Raw genomic sequence first — 22,479 nt, 5'->3', positions numbered from 1 at the left:
AACTAATCTTTTAAAATGACTCTCGCTTTAAACTTGTACACCGAGTATGTCACAATTCCTGTGCGATTGGACCTCAGGCCGTTGAAAGAAGGGGGAAAAAGCGATTGGATCATACAGCATCACACCTTGAATTAAGATTTAGACCACCTAGACACAATATCGGCTTAGACATTAGACTTGCATAATATAATGCGAGCGTGCGTGCGGCGTTAAACATCCGTGGTTTCGAAGAGCAAAACTCCGAACCCAATAGAAATGGAAGCTCTTTTGCAGAAAATTGGGTGATCCGACTGTGTCTGCACAAGATAATTCTAGCCCAATAAGTGTCGCGAAAATCACCCTATTCCTGAGTTGGATTCTCCATCCCACTTCTGTAGAGTTAGAATCAAAGCCACCAGCTTGAATTTTGCAAATTATTTGCAGATTCTGGGTAAGTATCAAGAGAAGGCTACTTTGCCATTTATCCCAGGTTCCGATTTTTCTGGCTTCGTTGATGCCGTTGGCCCCAAAGTTTCCAATCTCAGAGTCGGAGACCCTGTTTGTTCCTTCGTTCCCCTTGGGTCTTTTGCTGAATTGATCGTTGTAGACCAGAGCCAACTGTAAGATTCTGCTCAATTTCCCTTTTGCTCTTCATTGCATTTTTATTGTTAATTTTAGAACTCTTCTAAGTCATGTGCTTAATGTTCGTTAACTGTCAAGGGTTCGTTCGCGTTTCCAAAGGTTTGTGATCTGGTTGCTGCCGGGGCTCTTCCAGTGGCTTTCGGTACTTCACACGTTGCACTCGTCCATAGAGCTGGATTGACCTCTCGTCAGGTATCTGGCTATCTTCAAGTTTGAAAATTCACAGGTTGAACCATTTATTGGAGACTAGTTGACCTGACTAATCATGATATGTCAATACGACTTTGTATGTACGTTTTGATCCAGCATGTATACCCATGAGTTTTAAAAAGTACCCTCAATTCAGTTCTTCCTATGGTTTGCTTGCCAGTTTAATGCTATTGCCTATTCCTCTTTACATCTTTGATTGTTGTATAATGTGTCCGATGGTATAGTAAAATAGATTATGGAACTATAGGTATTGCTGGTTTTGGGTGCAGCAGGAGGTGTAGGCCTTGCAGCCGTACAAATTGGAAAAGCTTGTGGTGCCATTGTCATAGCTGTCGCTAGGTAGTGAATTGTTTTAGTTGATGATAAATGTAACAGTTGACAAGCATTTCTCCATCTAGTAATGGCACATTTACTTAGTATCTCTAGGAGTTTAGTACTTCTAACACAATATGATTGCAGGGGAAGTGAAAAGGTGAAGCTTTTAAAATCACTTGGTGCTGATCATGTGGTGGACTTGGCTGGTCAAAATGTCACTCAGAGTGTCAAAGAGTTTCTCCATGCTCAAAAGCTCAAAGGGGTTGATGTCCTCTATGACCCAGTTGGAGGCAAGCTTACTAAGAAACTATGAAGCTTTTAAACTGGGGAGCTAAAATTCTGATCATTGGGTTTGCAAGTGGAGAAATTCCTGTCATCCCTGCTAATATAGCTCTTGTCAAGGTACGTCAAGAAGAAATTTTTAGACTCATTGTTCACTGGATGACTTTTTGCTTGTCACTTACCTGATCTTGCTTTATCAAACGCAAATAGTTTGAATTCTAAAATCAAGTTGTGGAAGGAAGGATTTGAAATCAGCCTGAGAAATTAAAGGGGAGCAAGCCTGATGCCTCACAAATTGCAATCAAAACTGATTTAACCTTCTTTTGTTCATTTCTTCCCTTGTTTTCTTCCAATATGGTCACTTGAGTCTCGATGTTATTCTAACTCCTGTTGTTAAGTTGCTGTCTGAGGCTTTAAATTAGTTGGTACAAGAAAGGGCTTTATGTGACCTGTGTCCCGTCTGGTGCATTTTCTATCTTATGTGACCTTGTGTGATTGTATCTGCCATTTAATTGCGCGTGTTTAGAAGAAACATGGGATGGCTTGGTATTATGAAGAGTATAGGATATATAGTAAATCTCTTGTTTTCTTATAATGAAATAATTTTGCAGAAGATACTCCTTGCTGGGTGTGGTTATAAAAGTTGTTAACCGGGACTTCTTAGTTAATAACATTTATAAAAACTTGGTAAATAATAAAGCACAAAACATCATACAATCCATGTAGCCGACCCACCTGGTAGGGTAAGGTTGTCATCATTGTTGTGGTACTCCTTGCTGGGTGTGGTTATATCTTATATCTACTAATCTTGAGGGAAAATTACAATTTGTGAAGCAATGCTCTCTTGCTGTCTCACATTTACCATGTAATTTAATTTGTTTGCTTGAGTTACATTCTCCTTGTCGTATCCAGAAAACTTAAAAATTATATATATCAATATCATTGTATTTGGTTTTTCTATCTTCTCCTTCTAAACAAGGATGATGAAAAAGCATTGTGGAGTACAGGGGTTACATTATTTTACGGAGCCAATGCGGCACAAACCAGCTGTCAGACTTTCCAAATGAAAAGTCTATGCTCTGCCACAGCACTAGTTCCTGTCTGGCTACTGTGAAACGCTTATTATTTGTATCCTTCATTTTTAGTGGCTGATGATTCTTATATTTATTTATATTTAAGGGAAAATATAACTTTGGGTCCCAGTACTTTGGTCGAATTTTGTTATAGGTCCTTGCACTTTTTTTCAATATTCTAAATCCTTATACTTTTGTTTTTTGATGTTTTAGGTCCTTCCATGAGCAGTGTTATAGGAATGTAGAACACGGAAAAATAAAATTGTAGTGACCTAAAACATAAAAAAATGAAGAAACTTATAGCAAAATTTGAGCAAAATATAGAGGCCCAAAATTTTATTTTCCCTATATTTAATGTTGTTGTGACAGAACTGGACAGTGCATGGTCTTTACTGGGGTAGCTATAAGATACATCGGCCAAGTGTTCTTGAAGATTCTGTCAGGGAGCTACTTTGCTGGCTGGCAAGAGGCTTGATTTCTATCCACATTTCTCATTCCTACCGGCTTGAAGAGGTCAGGATTTTTTCCATTGTGCGCATTTGTTCTTTTAATTTGAGGTCTAACCTTGGCTAAATGGAGTCGATCCCCCTAAATGTTGCCAGTCGCGTCATTAGATCTTCCTAGGTTCTGTTAAGAAACATACTATTACAGGTTGGATAGCAATTCTCTAGAAGAAACTTTATTGCCTGATTTCTTAATTTAGTGAATTGCTCCTGAAATCCCTAATGAATAAACATGAAGTGAATTGAGAGAGGAGGTCAAACAGAGGAATAATTTGACTTTATTCTATCATCACGGTAGCAGAAGATTATGAGAAAATTGCAAGTTTTTAACTATACTTGTTTGCTTTAGTACCCACTTGTCTATCAAAGGGTGGGTGTTTCAGGGAAAACGTTTTTGAAGGCCAAAGATGTCAGCATTTCTTTGCACTCACTGTTCCATTTCCCCACTTTTCTCCATCTGATGTGGACTCCGTGATGTAGAAACTAGTACTCTTGTCCTTCGTAGCAGCATGCCATATAGTAATAGTATGGACATGACACCTGGTGTCAAATTGAGGTCCATCAAACTACGCTGCACATTTATACAGTGCAAACATATTAAGATAAAACTATGAATAGCACTGGAGTATTTTTGCAGTCTAGGCAGTACTTTTTGACATTAAATCTGGAAAAGCGTGAAAAGCATCGGAAGGTATATATATAAATTTATGATCCCAATCCCGTAGCTGAATAGATTCTTGAGATTTATTGTTTCATTAAGCTAAATCAGTGAGTAGCTAATATTTAGGACATTTGGACTGAGTCATGGTAATCATATCTTGCAATGGAGATGAAGTTGAAGAAGACAAAGTGGTTATGGATCTGTGGGATAGATATCTTGTAACCTCAACGAAATATGATAGTTGCATGTAAATCTATGCTGGATGTTTGTAATGGCTAGTTGATTTCTGCCATCCCTTTGAATGTTTTTAACATTAATCTCTCTCTAATATTATCAGTTAAGATATAACATACAAGGAATATCTATGTTCTTAGGAATTAACGATTTTGAAATGATCTGTCCTTGCAGGCCAACCTGGCTTTTGCTGCTATCAGAGATAGAAAAGCTATTGGGAAGGTGATGATTGTTTTTGATGAGAAACGTCCCATATCAAAGCTGTGACTCCGCTAACATTGAAGGACTTTGCCTAATTTGTGGTGCCCTTTGATGCCTGGATAACATTTTCCAATAAATGTGTGGGGCAGCACTTTGCTCCACTGGTGATATGCTGCCTGTTAAAGATGCTCATACCTCATTTTTAGTCATTGTCTGATGAAGTCTAATAATCATATATATATATATATATATAGAATCAAAATTACTGTATAATCCATGTTTGCCTCGTAAAATATGCAAATTTATTTTTAAAATGCAGAGGGCCTTTTTTTTTTTTTTTAGGCAAAGAGGGCCAAAATCCAGTCTCTTCTGAAATTAACTCTGCACGGGAATTTTAGGCTGTGGCTTGATCGACCCCTGGTCTATACCCGGCTTCGACCTGGTTTTTAATTCGGCCTGTTAGTCGGGCGAAGTGGAATTACAACTCTTAAAATTGTAAAGTGACCCATTTCTAGTTTTTCTATTTTTAATTATAATATTATTATTTTTTTTTGTTTATTTTCAGGCGAGGATTAGCCTATAAATGGGTAAATGTATGTCTATAATAAAAAGAGATAATTGCTGAAAAGTTTCTGTTCAGCAAATTTATTGTGCAAAAAGATCTGAGATCATTTAAAGGACTAACGTCCTTTAGGGCAAATAGATATGCAGAGGAAATGAATAAATTGCTCTTAAATGAAGACATGCAGTAAATTTCTGAGTATCACAAGAATATGTGCCTGAAAATATATTAATAGAAGAAATTTTTTGAAAACATGGAGGGTGCATGGGAGACAACTTGCAAACATGATTTCTTCAGTGTTCATAAATGAAAAATGCATAAGATTAAAAAATTTGCATACGGCGAAGAAGATTGTACGTGTGAAGGATAACTTGCACATACTATTTTTCCAGTGTGTGTTGAATTTTTTTTTTTTGAGTAAAAAAAAAACTTCATTCATAAAAAAGTAAACAATTATAAACTAAAGGAAAAATATAAGAAAAAAAAGACAAAGGACCCTCTAAGGAACCAAAAAGAAGCCTAATGAGGGGGCAAGTGATACAAGTTAAAATCACAAGAGACACTATGTGCCAACTTAGTAAAATAGTTAGCACCCTTGTTGTTTTCTTTGTACAAAAAATGAATATTAACATTTCAATTTCTAATTAAAAGCCTTCTAGTAACCTGTATTATATCGTAGAAGGGATGGTAACTGTGATTGTTCCTTGTGATAGTGAAAATAGGGTACACCTTATCACAAAATACCTTCACAACTCTATATCCTTTCTTCCAGCATAAATTTAACCCATAAAAACTCTCATAAATTTTCATAATGCCAGTAGAAACATGGTCCAGCTTTTGATTAAAACCAAAAATCCAATTCTCAGTATTGTCTCTCAAAATACTACTACACACACTACGCTCATCATTAAGAACAAACCCGTCCATCTCTAATCTAATTGCATCCATTCCCAATTGATGAGGATGATTAGCAAAATAAAGACCTTTATGATTTCTAACTTGAGTAAGAATCTCCGTATTAGCAACCACTTTGAAGAGAAAAGAAAAGGAGTCTTTCATAATGTCTTCTTTCTTCGCTTGAAAGGTAGTCTTGCATTTAACTTTTAAATATTTAAACAAATACAAGTAAAAAGAACGTTCCAAGAAACAAATTCCATAAAATGATTACCAACGTGAACTTTTAAATTTCATAATATCCACTTTCTTCTATTTAAGTTAAAAAATTTATCCATAACATCTAGTTGTACATATTCATTTCACTATTTTTTAGCATGCGGACAGTCTTTGATGGAAGAAACACGCATGTTTCTTTTGTGTGTATGATACGTAATCTTTCTTCCATCGCATGCATGTTTTTTCAACGGCATGCATTTTTCTTCCATGACCATTAAATAAATCATCTTCAAGTTGTCTTCTATATATGTAAGCCTTCTTTAACATCATGGAATGCTTTTTTCCATGTTCTAAAAATTCTCACCCATTAACGTCTTTTACAAAAATTGTTTCTTTCTCCCGCAAAGTTACATGTCTTCAGGAAGAATTGTCTTCTTTCAAGAAAATTTGTTTCTTTTTATCGAAAAGTTTAATTTTATGTTTTCAAGAAAATTGTAATCATATTCTAAAAAATTATCCATGTTTTCATTTAGGGCAATTTCATCATTTTTTTCTCATATATATTTTCTAAAAAAAATAACAGTAAAATCTCTTTAAATTATATAAATGATAATTTAATCCTTTAAAATATCATAATTTTATTAAAAATAAAATAAATTTATATAAATGATTAAATTATCCTTATTAAAAATAAAATAATTGTAAGTTTTATTTAAATAATTATAATTTTTTTCTTGTATTCGCAACAATATAATAATAAATAACAGTTTCGCATGTCAAATTTTTAATATTATTATATGAGCAATTTAATCATTTACATAAATTCATTAATAATAATTTTTTTTAAAAAATTCAATAAAATTATAACATTTTAAGAGATCAGATTGTTATTTATATAATTTAGAGAGATTTTATTATTATTTTCTCTATTTTTCGATCCTAGCTAAAATCATTTCAGGTCATTTTGTACAATAAATTTGGGGTTCCTTTTAGTAGAAATCATGAATATTTTACGTGACGTGATTGATGGGAGTCATTCACTGATGACTGAACTGCATATAGTAATATAGCTGTATTTCACCGATGCATGCTTCAATAACCTTGCGGCGCAAGAGACGCGTTATGGCAAGCGGAAAGAACAGGAGCCTGTCATATGATTGTGCAGGGGATCGGACGAATATGGATGAGAACAACTTAAGAAAGCTCCAGCTGACAGCATGTGAATGAGACAAACACATCATGAACCACACCATTCGAATGCTGTGGAAAACAGACAGCATAATCCCCAAGGATTTGCCGGAGTTTCGTATGATGAAGCAACTTCAGATCCAGAGTGGCAGCAGAGAGTCACCAACATAAGTAGTCGTGCGCTTGTGAACAACGACGGTGGTTGCACAAACCTCAGACCCAAAAATAACTTCAGCAATGCATCTGGTCTGAATTGCGGAGAAGCTGTCAGTACATGCTGGAAATTGAAGTGATGAGGCGATACTATGTAATTTCTGTCAAAACAGAAAAGAAAATATTACCCATATTACTTACGTGGAACAATGAGGGAAGGAAGATATGAAAGAAAACGTAGGGACTAGCAAGGGCAAGGAAATTCTACCAAGTTAGTGATTATCAACTGTACTCAACGCCAACAATTTGAGTATATCGACATGTTTCAACTTCTTATTCAGCAGTTTCTTAACTGGGCACTGCTAAGCTTGATTTCAACTACCAAATGCCAAGCAATTACTCATAGCGATGCTGATTTAGAAATTCAAAATATGGATGCAGGTGATAAAAGGACATTTATAATGAAAGTCAAGTAGGATTTGGATTCGATGACTGTACTTAATACAGGTACAAATATATTTGTACTATCTGAATCATTAAAGTTCAGATTAACGATTAAGATAAATTCACTTATTTATTAATCTTAAATAAAGTATAAATTCATAACAGTACAAATCCATTAATATACCGTATTATTTATTATTTCTCTGATGAGCTTCAGTTCTAGGCAATTCCTTCTTCAAAAACTGCTAGATATATGCACACGAGTCATCGTGTGATGGTAAAATTGACAACACTGATTTTGTTAAACTAACATAAACGTGTTAACTCCTACAACCAATAAAAAATATGGAATACATGTCGAGCGAGAGACCAAATGGAGAATTGCTTGTCCTATTTTTCATGGATGATGTGCGCGCGCGCGCGGCCGGGAACGTACATGACTCAAATTAGTCTGATCTGCACCTCTCCATTTTCAACCTAGCTATTTATACTCTCTCTCTCTCTATATATATATAGTTGCTAACTTCTGATGGACATGCCAATTGTTTAATTGCAACTTGATTCTCTATTTGCTATACATGAACAGTGAACAATTATCATATCCATAATCTGATCTGGAAATCCGAGTCCATTTTAAAATTTTCCCTTCTTTTGAGAGGACTTTCTATGTGTATACACAGTTACGCGCGGGGACACAAATTCAGAATCCACTTGAAGAAGATAGGAACTTGAGCTTTATCCAGAGCATATCCGGATTTCATTTGTCAGTACCAATATGCACCACCTATTTCCAGGTCACATTTTGCACGAATTCATATATATTTTTTGTGGCGGGTAGTGGCACGAAAAAGAAGACAGAATCATGCATTGTTGGGTAAGAACCCATTATCAACGTCTGTGAAAATTGTGCAGGCGCAACTTCTCGAGGAGGTGTCTGTTGGAAGTCTTGAATAAATTTTAGAAAATTATACTATATTAACTGATTAACCTGTAACTCAGAATGTGGAACTCAGGAGAGTGCATGTGGATATTTCCACTTAAGTAACAAACATGCCTTGGAAAATGAAAGAAAATAAGATCAGTTGTTCTCAGTGCGCTCCCCTCTGTGTGTGTGTGTGTGTGTGTGTCTGAGCATATATATATATATATATATATATGATCTGCGATCTGATTCCACAAGGACCAGCTTCAACTTCTGTCTGCTGATCAGGGTTTAAATATATATAATATAGCTGTGCATATATCTTCTGAAATCTCCCCGCACTCCACAGTAACTATATACATATATATTGAATTTGCAACGAATGAAATACAAATATATTCAGTAGAAAATAAAGTCCAAAACTCCTGATCATATATATATATATATATATATGATACCGTACGTTGGTGATCGGCAAGATAGATATTTTCTTAATTAAAACACTGCTTTAGCAGGACCAAAAGCAGATAAGGCGAAGTGAATTTGATACAAGTAGTCTATTATACATTTACACGGACAAAATTAAACATGCATGTGCTCCAGAAAAAGCGGATCAATCAATCAGCAGAAAAGGTGAAAGCGCCAAGTATGGCTACCTACCTAGGTACGTCTCCAGCTTCCTGAGTTGCAATTTACAAAGCAAAATTATAATCATCTTCATCTTCGACTTTTGAACTGTTCATACATGTCAATGGATCTCCATTGCCTCATGCTATAACTCTCTTGCAAAGAGTATTCTAAATTCCAATATAAATGACAATTTCATATTTTATTGTTATTCATAATTTCAATTAACTTCTAATTTAGTTCACGTAATATTTAAAAAAATGTCAGTATGCAAGTGTAAAATTTATATAAAAAAAGGTTACAATTTTCATATATAAGCCGCGAACAGCATAATTCATTTTTATATTCTGTGCAATAAAAATACGGGGACCATCCATCTAACAGTACAACGAGAAAAGTTTAACAATAAGAACTAAAATAAAATCTATTGAATTATAATAAGAAAATTAAAATTATTAGAAATATTAATAAGCCAACATAAATTGCTAAATCTTGGGCACGGTGGTTAACGTACTTACAAGGTCCGAAGAAGTAGATGAAGATTATGAAACATCGACACTAGAGTGCGTGCCTTGAGAAGTTTTAGTGAAGAAGGAGGGTGATGAGAAGAGAAAGAGAAATCAAGGAGCTCCCTTCAGTCCAAGCACAGAGAAAGAGGGAAGCAAAATATCTGCTGCTTCATTCACACAATCACAGTAGCAAAACGATCTAGCTTAATCCCTACTGAGTATGTGTATGAATGACTCAGCAGTTACTTCAGCAACCCTTCATTCTTCATCCATGAGTGGGCTGAAGGAAGCTCCTACTTTTCGCCCTCTTATTGTCTCCTCACAGACATGCTTTTATATCCTTAACCTGTGTTAGCATAAGAACTTAGTATTATGTCATGACCTCAGCTGCATGATCTAAAAGATGATAAAACAACATAGCTAAATCAATTGATGAAAAGGCTCAAACAAAGGCCCATTTGCTCTCTTATATGTATGAAGGAATTATTAGCTGAGTATTAATTAACTTCAAAAGAGAAAAGTAGGAACGTTTGAGAAAGGATTTTATATAGGGAAATAAGATGAAAGGTTAATTACAAGAAACAGCAGCAGGCCATAGAGAACTCTTTTGTCACAGCAAGCTAAAGATTTTAATTATGATCTCCAGCTGCATGGTATGAACATGAATTATTCTAAATTACTAGCTAGTTAGCTGGCCTGATGAAGGAATTCCTCCAGCAGAAGAAAGAATTAGCTTGTCAAAGTAAGATTTGCAAGAATTGCCCGCATAGAAGCATGAAAATACTATAAAAGAACACTTGAAGAAGGTCTAAATAAAAGCAAGCCTGAAAAAAAAGAAATAGAAAGTCAAGCTAGCTAGGGGCACCAAGAAGAAAGAAAGGCAGGAGGGCCATATATCAGCAAAAACACATATCGATCGTAATGACCAACAAGCTAACTGACGAGAGCATATCAAAGTTAGTTCATGGCATCACAAAATAGTCAAACTATATATGCCATTCTTAAAAACCCTTTCATAAACATCGGTGCCGCAGGAAACAAATAGATTAAATTAAAAGCTCATAACACTTCGACTTAGTAAAGGAATCACCCTACTTTTGCGAACCACCGGACCCATGAATTAGAAGATTAAGAATATATAATAATGATGGACTAATGGTATAGCTAGAACATCGGACAGGCTTACCTTGGTTACCAAACTAATTGATCAAGAATTTGTGAAAGAGAAGAAAACATAGATCTCCCGTATTCTTCAGGCTATGCAAGCCGGAGCTTCGTAATTAGAGACGCAAGAAAAGGATATGCTTTTGAAAGTTGAACATGTCCGAGAACAGAACCTCAATATATAGTCAATCTGCCAGAAACCCTAATTCTGGCATGCTTTTTATGAAAATCTCCGCCTGAGCCTGCACAGGAGGAAAAAATGAGAGATATAAAGAACCGAAAACTATGATATGTAAAGACCAAAAAGGACTTGTATAGCTTGAGGATGTCCGCTGGATTTTTTTTTTGGGGAAAAAAATCTTTTTTATTGTTAATTTGTGATTCTTTTTCGGGAGCTAAAAAAGGAGAATTCAAAAGAGACATGATGATGTTGATGATGATAATGAGTCATTGTCGTCATGAGAGTCAGAGACAGGGAAATGAATCCAGGTTGTAATCTAGTGACACAACCTTATGGGGCTAGGGAGAATCCGAATAACAATAAATTTCATTATTTGTACGGGCAGGGAGAGCTATTCTGCAGAAGCAAACAGGCAATGATGCTCTAAAGATACAAGTACAAATATAGTAGAAGCGTTAAATAAATTGAGGGGGGACAATATATATACGAGCTATGGCCTTTTGTGGGAATGTGAGGAGAATGGATAAAAATGGTGCTTGGTTTGATTTATAATTACAGAGAGAAAAGAAAAGGGGAGAGGGATAGAGACAACCGACACCTTCCTGTCATTTTCGAAGCGACTGTTCAAGCGCTATAACTTGAAAAATCTAATGCGCTGTCTCAAATACAAATATGTGCCGTTAGTTTTAGCACCGTGCATCCCCACTGTACTCCGGCTTTCCGCAACGTTTTCGGTGGACGGATCCACGGAGAGAAAGAAGAATTAATGAGCTTTCAAGAAATACATCATACGTATCATGCATGCGTCCGTAATGAATATGAAATCATTAAGTTATACATAATGAAATCATATAATTAACATCCCAAAATCTAGTAGGGACTAAATCGGAAATACTCAATGACCCATGTTTAAATATTTTTGAAGTTTTTGGGCTTAACCATAATTAGAGAAAGTTGAGAGAAATAGTGAAGGAAATTGACCATAGATAAAGGGAAAAAATATGACATTTGCCAAAAAAAAAATTGTCCATAGTTAGTCAACGCTTATAAAATTTAATATTTTGATCCTTTATATAAAGTATATCTTAGCCTCTCCCAATCCTAAATCTTTTCAATTTGCCGATGAGATAATAGAATGGAACGTTAATATATAGGGAGAATTGTAAATAAGTCCCAACAAAAAAAATTATTTATAAATAAATTTAGCAAAACTGTTTAAAAAATTTTAATTTTTCAGACTTATTTGCCATTAATTTTCCTTATGAAATAACCCCAAAACCCTTGGATTACCCCCTTTGATTGAAATCGATCGACCTTGATCACCTGTTAGTTATCATTAATCGGTGATCAAAGACCATCAACTAGTCAATAATTGTTATTATAACTAGTTAAAAAAATAAAAAATATTTTCATTTGAATACTAATACTTTGATGTTTACAATTTAAATTTCACAAATTTACAAGTAAATCTTTAAGATTTACAAGCCAAGCATCACAAATGTACAAGTAAATATTAATTATAAGAGATTAACTTGTAAATATTTATACCATATTTGATTTGTAAATCTTGCTATATTGAACTTTTTTATAAAAGACATTTGACTTCTACATATTAAAGTTTTCTTAATAAAGTCGAAGGACTTACTTTACTTATAAAGTAAAAATATGTCTCTTATTTAAAATTTGCGTGTTACATGCTGCTTATTGATGGTCATATTGGCAATCATGGACATGGGCCTCTAGGTCTTTATCTACGTGCTTTGCGCTCCCATCCCGTTACAGCCACTTCCTGAGTCCTCAATAGTCAATATCCCCGAATCATGCCAGGGAGCCAATCTAACTTCAACGCTGCGTTTTATGGCAGTCGATCCGCAAAGGATTGATCAAAGAGGAAGCATTCATGAGATGTGGAGCCAAGGCGAAAGGCAGGATATATTATTGGTTACATATATTAATTTTGAAAAATGTGAGAGAAATGAAAAGGGGCATAATGGGAAACAAGAGTACATGATTGAGTATGGACCACATAGGCCGATGATATCAGTATTGCTTTCTGTATTCCGAATCATCTCTTTCCAGATTGTGGTTAGATTTGTTCACTTTTTGCTTCCCCGACCACCTTATCCAAAAATAAACAACAGACTCATCTTTACTTTTTGTTTCCTATATTCATATTTCTGCTCGTGCCATGCATCACCTCATTCCCCAATCTTGCCCTTCTTTTCTTCACATCATTTTGTTAACCCTCTTTTAAAATCTCATCTCAACTCATGAACGCCAATCTATCAAAACCATTCAGATTTAACATTATTTTGCTTTGATATATTTTTTAAAAAAATATTACTTTGATAAGTACAAAATTTAAACTAAAATTTTTTATAACTGTCACTAAATCAAAAAATCAGCGCCATGTTGCTTTGATCACCGAAACTCTCGTTCCCTTTCCCAACTAACACTCGCTGACATTTCAACGCCCCAGTAGTTTTTTTCTTTTTCTTTTTGATAAATAGTAGTTTTTTTCTTTTTCTTTTTCTTTTTCTTCTTTGTTGGTATTTAGGTTTCATTCCAAATCATTTTTCTCATATAAATCGAGTACCCCGCTTATTGGTACCCACAGGCACAACTGCTCTCAAATCAATTCATTTAATTATTTATTATTAATTGATGTAAACTAAACCATTTATCAACTTTGATGTACCATTCATTAAAATAATATCTTCCACATACTTTATTTTTTAGATCATGTTTTTCTTTTCTTCCTCCTGAGCCGATTCAGATCATGTATTTCAAACGCTTTTTGTTTATCTTCAATTCTCATACGCAAACCAAAAATAAAAATCGTAAGATATATATATATATATCCTTTTTAAATTTCTAATTGCACTTGCTTCATAAAATTGATGCCATTCTAATCGCCAGGAACACATTCATGATCTGCAATATAATACTCTCTCTGTTTAAAAATATAAGACATTTTTTAAAGAGTCGGATGTTCAAAAATGTAACGCATACTAAAATCTTGTGAGATGTAATCATTATTTTTAAAAAAAATATCCTTATTAATAATAACTTTATATTTATTGTAAAATATTTAATAGAAGTAGATATAAAAAGATAAAATTAGTTTAAAAATATTAAAAAATAAAATTTAATTAATGATGCTTTACATTTTTAAATAAAAAAATAATTAATAAAATACTTGTAATAATTTGACTACACATGGATCCTTGATTGATCCAAAGATAAAAATGCGCCTACGGCCATGATCATCATTCCTTATGCTTACCCTTTTTGGTCTTTATTTACTTAGGGTCACAATGCCGTCACTAATAGAAAACACCTAGAAAAGAAAAGGGTAAGATTTTCAGGCTGCGGGAATTAAATTCAGGATAAAAATATAAATTTAATCATAAATTATTTTTAAAAAAATATTTAATAATTTATATTATAGAATAGTGTAAATTAAATCATCAACTAAAAAAAAAAAAAGCAATCAACATCTTTCCATCCGCGTAAATTATGTCAGTTTTATTTTTAATGGTAGGGCCCACATCCATTACGTCATTGGTCACCCTCTTCATCTCCCTGCCACCCTGCGTCCCTCTCATTAGTCCACTGTCGGAACTTGAAAAAGGAAGAAGACGACCGTCTCCTCACTTATATTCAAGCTCATGACGTGGGCTGCTAACACTCTCTTCCCAAAGTTGCCAACCTCCTCTGCCGTGGCAAGGGTTGCCGTCTTCACTCAATCAACTACCTTCGTTCCAACCTCAAACGTGGTAATTTTACTAAAGAGGATGAGCTAACCATCAGCAGATAAGCTAATTAACAACTTGAAATGTGATATGCCACCAGTTAACTGACTTGGTCTAGCGGGTTTGATTATTTAATGGGTTTGTAAAATACTAAACCATGTGAGTGTAGGTGGTCACTGATAGCTCGGAGATTACTGAGAAGAACGAACAATGACATGAAGAATTACTGGAACACTCGTATAAAAAGGAAGCTTCTGAATAGAGGAATTGACCCTACAACTCACAGGCCTCTCAACAAGGCTTCTCAAAGCCAATCACTTGCCCCATCTGCTTCTGCTGCTAATAAATAACACGAGTCGGATCAGATTTTGATGACAGATGCAAATTTCAAATGACCTGACGTCCTGGAAGTATGCCCTGACCTGAACCTCGAGCTGACCATCGGTCTTCCCCATCATCATCATCATAAAGGGATGAAGGGAGATTAAGAGGGTGATGTAGTGAATATAGGCCTCACTATTAAAAATAAACGCCATGTTACTCACATGGATGAAAAAGTGTTGGCTGCTTCATTTTTCATAATTCATAATTTATTTTACACTATCTTATCATATAAGTTATCAAACGCTTCTTGAAAAATAATTTATGATTAAATTACACCTTTATTCTTAAATTAATAACAACTAACAATCCTGATCTTTAATAGCCACAACTTTTTATCTCAAGAGTTTGAACAATAAACTTAATAAATATAGAGCATTTGTACTAGATAAACATGATTCATTACCTAGTACCTTAATTAGTGGAAGCATCATGAGCCCCAAAAGCATATTTCTTGAAATAAGGAGCAATTCCAGCACTTACAAATGCAGCAACATACTGGTTAACATATTTGCAGCAACAAAAATAAGGGCGCGAGAGAGGATGACATCGAATTTCAAGGGGATGTAATATTATGAACAAATTTGTGTTCATCATAGTTTTTGACAGACGACTGAATATCAGGCCATTGGATATTCGTTTGAGTATCTGGCAGCAAAGTAAAACCCCTTACTCATCATACATCATTACAACAATCGAACAGGTGCTTATGTACTAACTATAAACCATATTTGTGATGCTTTCCTTTAGTCTGATTTCTGGGGCAGCCATTGACGAGAAAATTTCTCAAATTATAGAAAAAAGGATGGATATATTCAGGTAAATGCAGGGTCAAATATGATGATCATCCAGCCTGAAAAACGCTTGAGATGTGAGTTTAAAACAGTTGGAAAATTAGACTTGTCGATCCATCCCCAAAAGTCCGCAGGTCGGCAGGTTTTACCAATGCTCTGCACAGAGGGCAAGTCCGTTCTCTCTCAAACCTGAAGAGTTAGTTCGGTCAAGAAATGAGTAATAGATGTGATTACAAGTAAATTTTAAGTAAAGTAGACTCCAATTCAAATACTTCATCTGCTTTTATTTATAAGTTACTTCTAGCACGTCTCATCAGAACCAATAAAAACTTTAAACCTCATTAACTTTGTCTTAAAATTTAACAAGTTTTCACCTTCACCTTTAATAAATATTCTTAAATCTTATTATTGATATTTTTATTTAAAATATTTAATAAGGACAAAAATGTAAAGAGAGGCATTGAAAATTGGTAAATGCTTTATAAATAGGATCAAATTTTTTCTTCTCTCTCTATCCTATAAATAGGACCAAAGGAGTATATGACATTCATTTATCTTCATCATTATTGCTAGGAAGTAAGCACTGATGAATCAGTGGCAGCAATCGAAGTTCTATTTCCTAGGAACTCCAGCCATTGTCGAGAATACAGCACCAACACAGACACCACGACACAACAAATTTGAAGACGTATGCGTGAAATTTCAAGTGTTGCACCATGTTTTGTCTAACACAAATACCACTCCATTTCTTATTACAAGGCACCTCTAACCACCTCATTGGAACTAAAAAAAAGGTGATGGAGTCATTAATTTTGTATGAAAATGGAATAAATTTTCAATTTTACCCATATTTAAATGTAAAATTTTCATACTTGCATTACTTTACTTTCTCTCTTATAGTTAATGACTTTACACAGGGGTAATATTGTTTGTTCAAAAAAAAAAAAAAAGACAGGGATAATATTGAAAAAACTTAATTGATGTCTCATCAAGTGGCTTATAATAAGGACCATTCATTTCTTCTAGAAGATATTTTTATGTGCCGAAGGGAATATCTTAGTGTGCTGCATATGGACAGCCATGAAATCAGTGTGCCCATTACTTTTTTTACTTTTTAACCCCTAAAATTACCAAAGTAAAACTCATTATCATTCTTATTATGGTTATGAATATCATAACATAAAGAAAGAAAGGAGGTCCAGTAGTAACTATATAATCGTTTAAAAACTACAGGAACTAAAAATAAAACCCAAAAAAAACTACAGGGACCGATGATTGTGTTTTCTCTCTCTGTTTTTTTTTTTTTTAAGTTCTAGATGAAGAACAGAGGACTGACCATTCGGATACGCACTCTTCACAGAAAATGTGCTTGCAGCGCAACAAAACTGGAGCATGCATCTTCTCTTGACATATAGCACATAGGTCGCCCGCAGCGTTTACCTGCATTTATAATTCAGAACTGTAAATATAACAACTGCCACAAAAATCGCTTCAATAAAAGTACATTGATATTGACACGGTTTTGATTTTTCTAAAATGCAAAATTAGGAAGAAAGGACTAGTAGAGCACAGAAGCAAAAGATAATGTCATGTAACCTTTGTCAAAAGTGAATAAAAATACCACTTGAAGAAATAAGGCACGTTAATGGAGTTGTTCCATCAAGTTAATGGAACAACACCATGCCTACTGCAGATCACATGAAAATTTAAAAGTGCCAACTTCAAGCAGCACTGTAGAGAAGAAGAAGAAAACTCTATCACATAAAAATGAAGCTTGGCAACGACCAAGTAGTTAAACACTTGAATAGTGCGCACAAATGCAGAGAAATAAATATGGTTGCGGATACCATGAAGTAACAACCATGAAGAGAAGCAGGAAAGAGATAAATAAAAAAGATCACGAAAGATTCACAGAAATGTCATACCCCTCATTCTCATGCTAACTTAAACAACATGGAATACCTTCTGAATTTTTAACCAGTTTAAACATCAAGGGAAAAAAAAACAGTAAATGCAGATATAAAAGTAAACTTGCTTTGGACTTGTGATTTGAAAACATAATTTTAGTAAGTAACCTATTCACACAAACACGTGGTTGAATATTTAATTGTTCATTTTGATCCTTTATGCTTCTTTGATATTGATGGATTCATAGTCATGACTGTTAACTAGATATCTCTCCCTTTAGCAATGCACAAGACAGAATAATTCAAAAGCTTTGGGGTGATTGTACTTACATTTCTAACATCTAAAGGAATAAAAAGTTGTATGGAACCTAATGAAATCTATGGAGAAAGATTGAAAGGAAAAAAAAAATTGCACAGAACCCAAAAGTTCATAACTTATAAATACTGTGATTCCTTATAAAGTTTATATTTTATATTGATGCTAATGTTGATTTTTATTCCAATGGAATTGTAGACAACAGAAGCATTAACTTAGATAACTTTATTCTTAGATCATTGCAACATATTATTTAAACAAAGCAAAATGGCTAACCACATTGAATTATTTTTAGTTCACTAAAATTAAAATGGAAGGACCAGTCATTATCTCATGGATCCGTAGTTTACAGACTGAATTTTAAATAATTTTAATGAATTTAATAACAATAACAAACCTTATCCTACTAGGTGAGGTCAGTTATATAGATTGTACGACGCCGTTATGCTCTATCATTTACCTAGCTTTTAGGAATGTTATTAACTAAGAGGTCTTGATCAATAACTTCTAATTTTAATGAATTCAAAAATAAGAAAATTCTAATTTTCTAAAAAAAACATAGTGGCATGTAAGAGATTCTCCATTTCTCTAGTGGATGAACAGATAGAAGCAAAACAGTGTAGCAAAGGATGGAGAGAAGTACAAGTTTCAATTAAAGCAACTCAGTTCCAGAGTCAATCAATGCAATCAACAGAAATGTGAAAATTTACCTGTTCCATTGTGGCATAAATTCCATAATGAACTTCCTTTCTTGATAATGCTTTTAAAGCAGAAAAGAAGCATTGAACCTAACAACCACATAGGAAGTTAGAGACAATGGAATAAGCTAGCTCCATACAAAATATCTGCTTGCATAGCACTAAGAAGCCTAATCTTAAGAATGAAAATATACCTTCTCAATAACAGATGTTAGCTTGAAAGTTAAATACAATCCTGTTGTCAGTGATGAAAAGAGACTCCCATAATCCTTGTTTAAGAAAAAACGGTACCAAACTGACGTGGGCAACAAGGCACGATACAGCAGCAATGAGTACTCAACCAGAGTCAACATTTGGCCCTTGAAATAATTTAGCAACTTTCAGTTAGTTGCAGAGGCAAAATAGAGTTGAAAATTGTATGCCTGTTGGAAATAATAAAGAAGCTACTGCTCACCTGCTGGCGGAAGTTATGACCTCTTCCATTTTTGTAAAATATAAGCAGCAAACACTTGAAAGCCATTGCTACTTGCCTCACCAGTGTATCTGAAAAGCATTAAATATGGTGATTGTGAATACCAACAAAAGTTAGAATAAATTTTGGCTAGAAAATCACCAATTAGTCAAGGCACAAGGAAACAATCAACCAACCCAAAGCTAAAGCAAGGGAATATAACTCAAGATATTCAGAAAGATATCGTTCACGATTACATAGCTGAAAAGATAGCAGCAAAGCTGAAAATAATTCATGAAACAAACATAAAAAAATAGCAAAATATGATTCTGACGATATGTCAAACATGTACATGCACACTGAAATTGAAATACCCATGGGTTTGGGTTTTCTTCAGGTGAAATGGACTTGGTCTGTTCAGAAATCAGAAGTGATAGGCTGAGACCAATAACCTTGAAGAGAAGCTTGACTCAATGCCCACAGTATATTATCATGATTAATTTATTTCACCTAGACTGCATAATTTCAATTTGTGTGTTCACCAATTAATAACCTAAATTTCTAACTTAATCATATATCATGGACATACATTGCATTCCAACTACGTATAAAGATGGCCAGTATAAATATAGGGTATAGCAATTAAACAACTGAAAGCATACTAATTTTTCATTTAGGGAAAATGCTGGATTCTGGTACTAAATAAATTCATACCATTGACCAAAATGATGAATATGGCATGCCAGAAAGGAGGTGCTGATTTTGGAGGAATCATGATGAGGGGGTATAAAAGATCATCACTTCGATACAACCAGTAAATGCACATCACGTGAAGCATGAAGGCGAAAGAGATACCAAAAAGAATTGAGACTTTCCTGTCTCCCTGCAAAATAGAAATTGTATAAAACCTCTTTTTTTCCCTGTAAAGAAGAGGGAAGGGGAAGTCACATGTAAATAATTAGAGGAAAAAGGATCAAAGGACTTGTAAAATCTGGGCAAAGCACCTTCAGCGCTGTCTGCCTCTTAACAATTTCATTCGATTTGAACATCACAGCTGAAATCCAAATCGTGATAAAAAACCCTGCAGGCTCTCAAAATTGAATATCAACATATGATATGGAAAGAATCAAAAGTAGGAATTGGCAATGTCAAAGTGATGCCTTCGATCAGGATAAACAGCAAATGAAAGACAGGTACAGCCTAATGATTGTCAAAAACCTCCCCCAACCATTTTTTGTCTTTCCTAACCCTACCCCAGTTCTTTTTCCTTTAACCATGTAGCTTAAACCTGAATATAATGAGCTGTACAGATATTAATTCATAAAAATTTCAGTTTCTGTTTACGCACAAAGCCATGCAAACTCTCTTTCCGGCCATTGTTCCACCAAGCACAATTCCTGAGAACAGTCAAGATAAGGCTTCCAACACAGCCAAGTTACTTGAATGTGATATCATTTGGGACGTCGCAAAGAAAAGCATACCATACAAATTATATATAAATTTGGTCCAACCATATCATCAAGTCTAGCTTATCTTATTTATAAGTCATAATTTCTACAACGGAACAGTGCACATGACAAGTAAAAAGAAATAAGGGAAAAGCACATTTCTCATAGTTCCGTTGAAGCATTCTAGGATCATGAAGCCATAATGAACACAAAAAAACCATTAAGCAGATGCACAGGATTTGTACCTTGCAAATGCTGGCGAATGAAAACAACCAATAGCAACAGTGAGAAAGGAAGAATCTGCTCAATCCACTTAGCAGCCTGCTGGATATCATACCTCTGGTAAGAGGATGAATCCCCATTGTTAATTTCCGAGGCATTCCCAGCATCTTCATCCACGTGTCCACTAGCGGCAGATGTAGATGAAGACACTAGAGGGACTCTTCCATTGCGAGCCTCCGCATCGTCATCCAATGCGGGCATTCCTCCTCTATTTCCCATCAAATCAACATGATCGACTTGTCCAAGCTGATTCAAAGTGGGAGTAGAAAAGGAACCTAACGCGACACTCTGTTCTTGTTCTGCAGCCCCAATGATTCGTATTGAAACTTCACCAGTACTGCCACTGCACGCGGCACCGGACTCGGAAAGCTGAGAGCGTGCTTCCGAAGTGGTAACTCCGTTGTTGACTGTCAAGGCCCCTGAGTCGCGGGCTGGCGAACTTGAGCGGAGAATGCCAGCGTAATTCAACAAAAGAGAAATTGGAGAACGGAAGGAGCTGACAGGGGCTAACCTCATCCCGTGCCAGGCTTCAGTAAAGGCACTGCTATTACTGTTACTATTATTTACTCCAACAGTTGAAGAGGAGGAAGAGGAAATGGCGTATGGTTCTGAATTAGCACCCGATGTTTCCATTTTCGTCGGAGAATTAAAACACTGATCCTCACCTAGCCTCCTTTTTGGTCCTTATATCTTTTTCAGCCAATGTTCTATTTGAGGAGTTTCTCCCCCTGGCGATCACTGACATAGAGAAGATGAAGATGGTTTTTTTAAAGTCGATAATATGGCCAAGAGGATGACAGAATTTTTTTTTTTTTTTTACGTTAAAGCACAAAAAGAAGAAAAATCCAAGGAAAACCGATAGAAGGAAGCAATGAATGAATAGAGATATATTACCTGACGAATGAAGAAATAGAAAACAAAGCAGCGTTTAGCGTATTGAGATGTGAAACAGCGTTAGTGCCGGGGAAAGAATTTAAGCTGAGGCAGAGACGGCAGAAGAAGCAGAAGCAAGAAGAGGAGAAAAGTCAAGGTCCCAGGAAGGCGCAACCCTGAAACCTCCTCTTTATTTTTTATTTCTTCATTGTGGGGGTGCTACTGCCTACTAGTTTCGGATTTGAGAAAATAAGAGGGGCAATAATAATAATAATAATAATGTCTGTCGCTTGGCGGACGATAAGAAACGCGTTTATTAAATAGGCATTATCAGGCACTTTTTCCCAATTCACCATTTCAACGGGTGACGAGCCGTGACCCCCAGCCTTTTCTGTGTCTTCTTTTTCTACCCTTCCCCGAACACACTTTGATATATTCGCTAATCGGACGTTCTTCATTGGTTTATTTTTCTTTTTTCCCGTCACAGTAGTTTATTTGAAGTAATTGTTATAGTAATGCATAATTAATTTATTCAACATATCAATGTAGGAGTCTAATATCGACTTCGATTTCATTTTTAATATTATTTTATTTTATTTTATTTGAACTTT

The 22,479-nt window shown here is 34.9% G+C and overlaps 2 protein-coding genes and 1 long non-coding RNA gene across 4 annotated transcripts; 1 reads left to right on the top strand and 2 right to left on the bottom strand.

Annotated features, from left to right (window-relative positions):
* Positions 1 to 273: 273 nt before the first annotated feature.
* On the top strand, positions 274 to 4,373 carry LOC129296532 (uncharacterized; the record flags this gene model as incomplete). Its single annotated transcript, XM_054935121.1, is given in 8 exon segments — positions 274 to 332; positions 335 to 599; positions 705 to 813; positions 1,079 to 1,170; positions 1,291 to 1,445; positions 1,448 to 1,548; positions 2,871 to 3,014; positions 4,074 to 4,373. Coding segments are annotated over 8 exon segments (1,018 nt in total), but the record flags the coding sequence as incomplete, so codon positions are not given.
* Positions 4,374 to 7,791: 3,418 nt separating this feature from the next.
* Positions 7,792 to 11,687, bottom strand: LOC129296534 (uncharacterized). Of its 2 annotated transcripts, none has more exons than XR_008589820.1 (2): positions 11,562 to 11,687; positions 7,792 to 11,024 (listed from the first exon to the last, which is right to left on the bottom strand). It is a non-coding gene; the product is annotated as an uncharacterized LOC129296534 (long non-coding RNA). The 2 variants fall into 2 exon arrangements; XR_008589821.1 differs by lacking the exon at positions 11,562 to 11,687 and adding an exon at positions 11,293 to 11,460.
* A 3,956-nt stretch (positions 11,688 to 15,643) lies between these two features.
* Positions 15,644 to 22,114, bottom strand: LOC129296536 (uncharacterized). Its single transcript, XM_054935123.1, has 9 exons — positions 21,890 to 22,114; positions 20,959 to 21,733; positions 20,270 to 20,346; positions 19,980 to 20,148; positions 19,269 to 19,357; positions 19,009 to 19,173; positions 18,827 to 18,904; positions 17,230 to 17,333; positions 15,644 to 16,082 (listed from the first exon to the last, which is right to left on the bottom strand). Exons 2-9 carry the CDS (start codon positions 21,626 to 21,628, stop codon positions 15,977 to 15,979), a joined length of 1,458 nt encoding a protein of 485 aa, XP_054791098.1. The 5' UTR covers positions 21,629 to 21,733; positions 21,890 to 22,114; the 3' UTR covers positions 15,644 to 15,976.
* Between the last annotated feature and the right edge of the window lie 365 nt (positions 22,115 to 22,479).

This window comes from Prosopis cineraria, unplaced genomic scaffold (genome assembly GCF_029017545.1).
Source record: "Prosopis cineraria cultivar Desert tree isolate PC_DT_omini unplaced genomic scaffold, ASM2901754v1 PC346, whole genome shotgun sequence".
Classification (NCBI taxonomy): Eukaryota; Viridiplantae; Streptophyta; class Magnoliopsida; order Fabales; family Fabaceae; genus Prosopis; species Prosopis cineraria.
The sequence above is the reverse complement of the archived record's forward strand: the minus strand, read 5'-3'. Positions and strand labels throughout refer to the sequence as shown.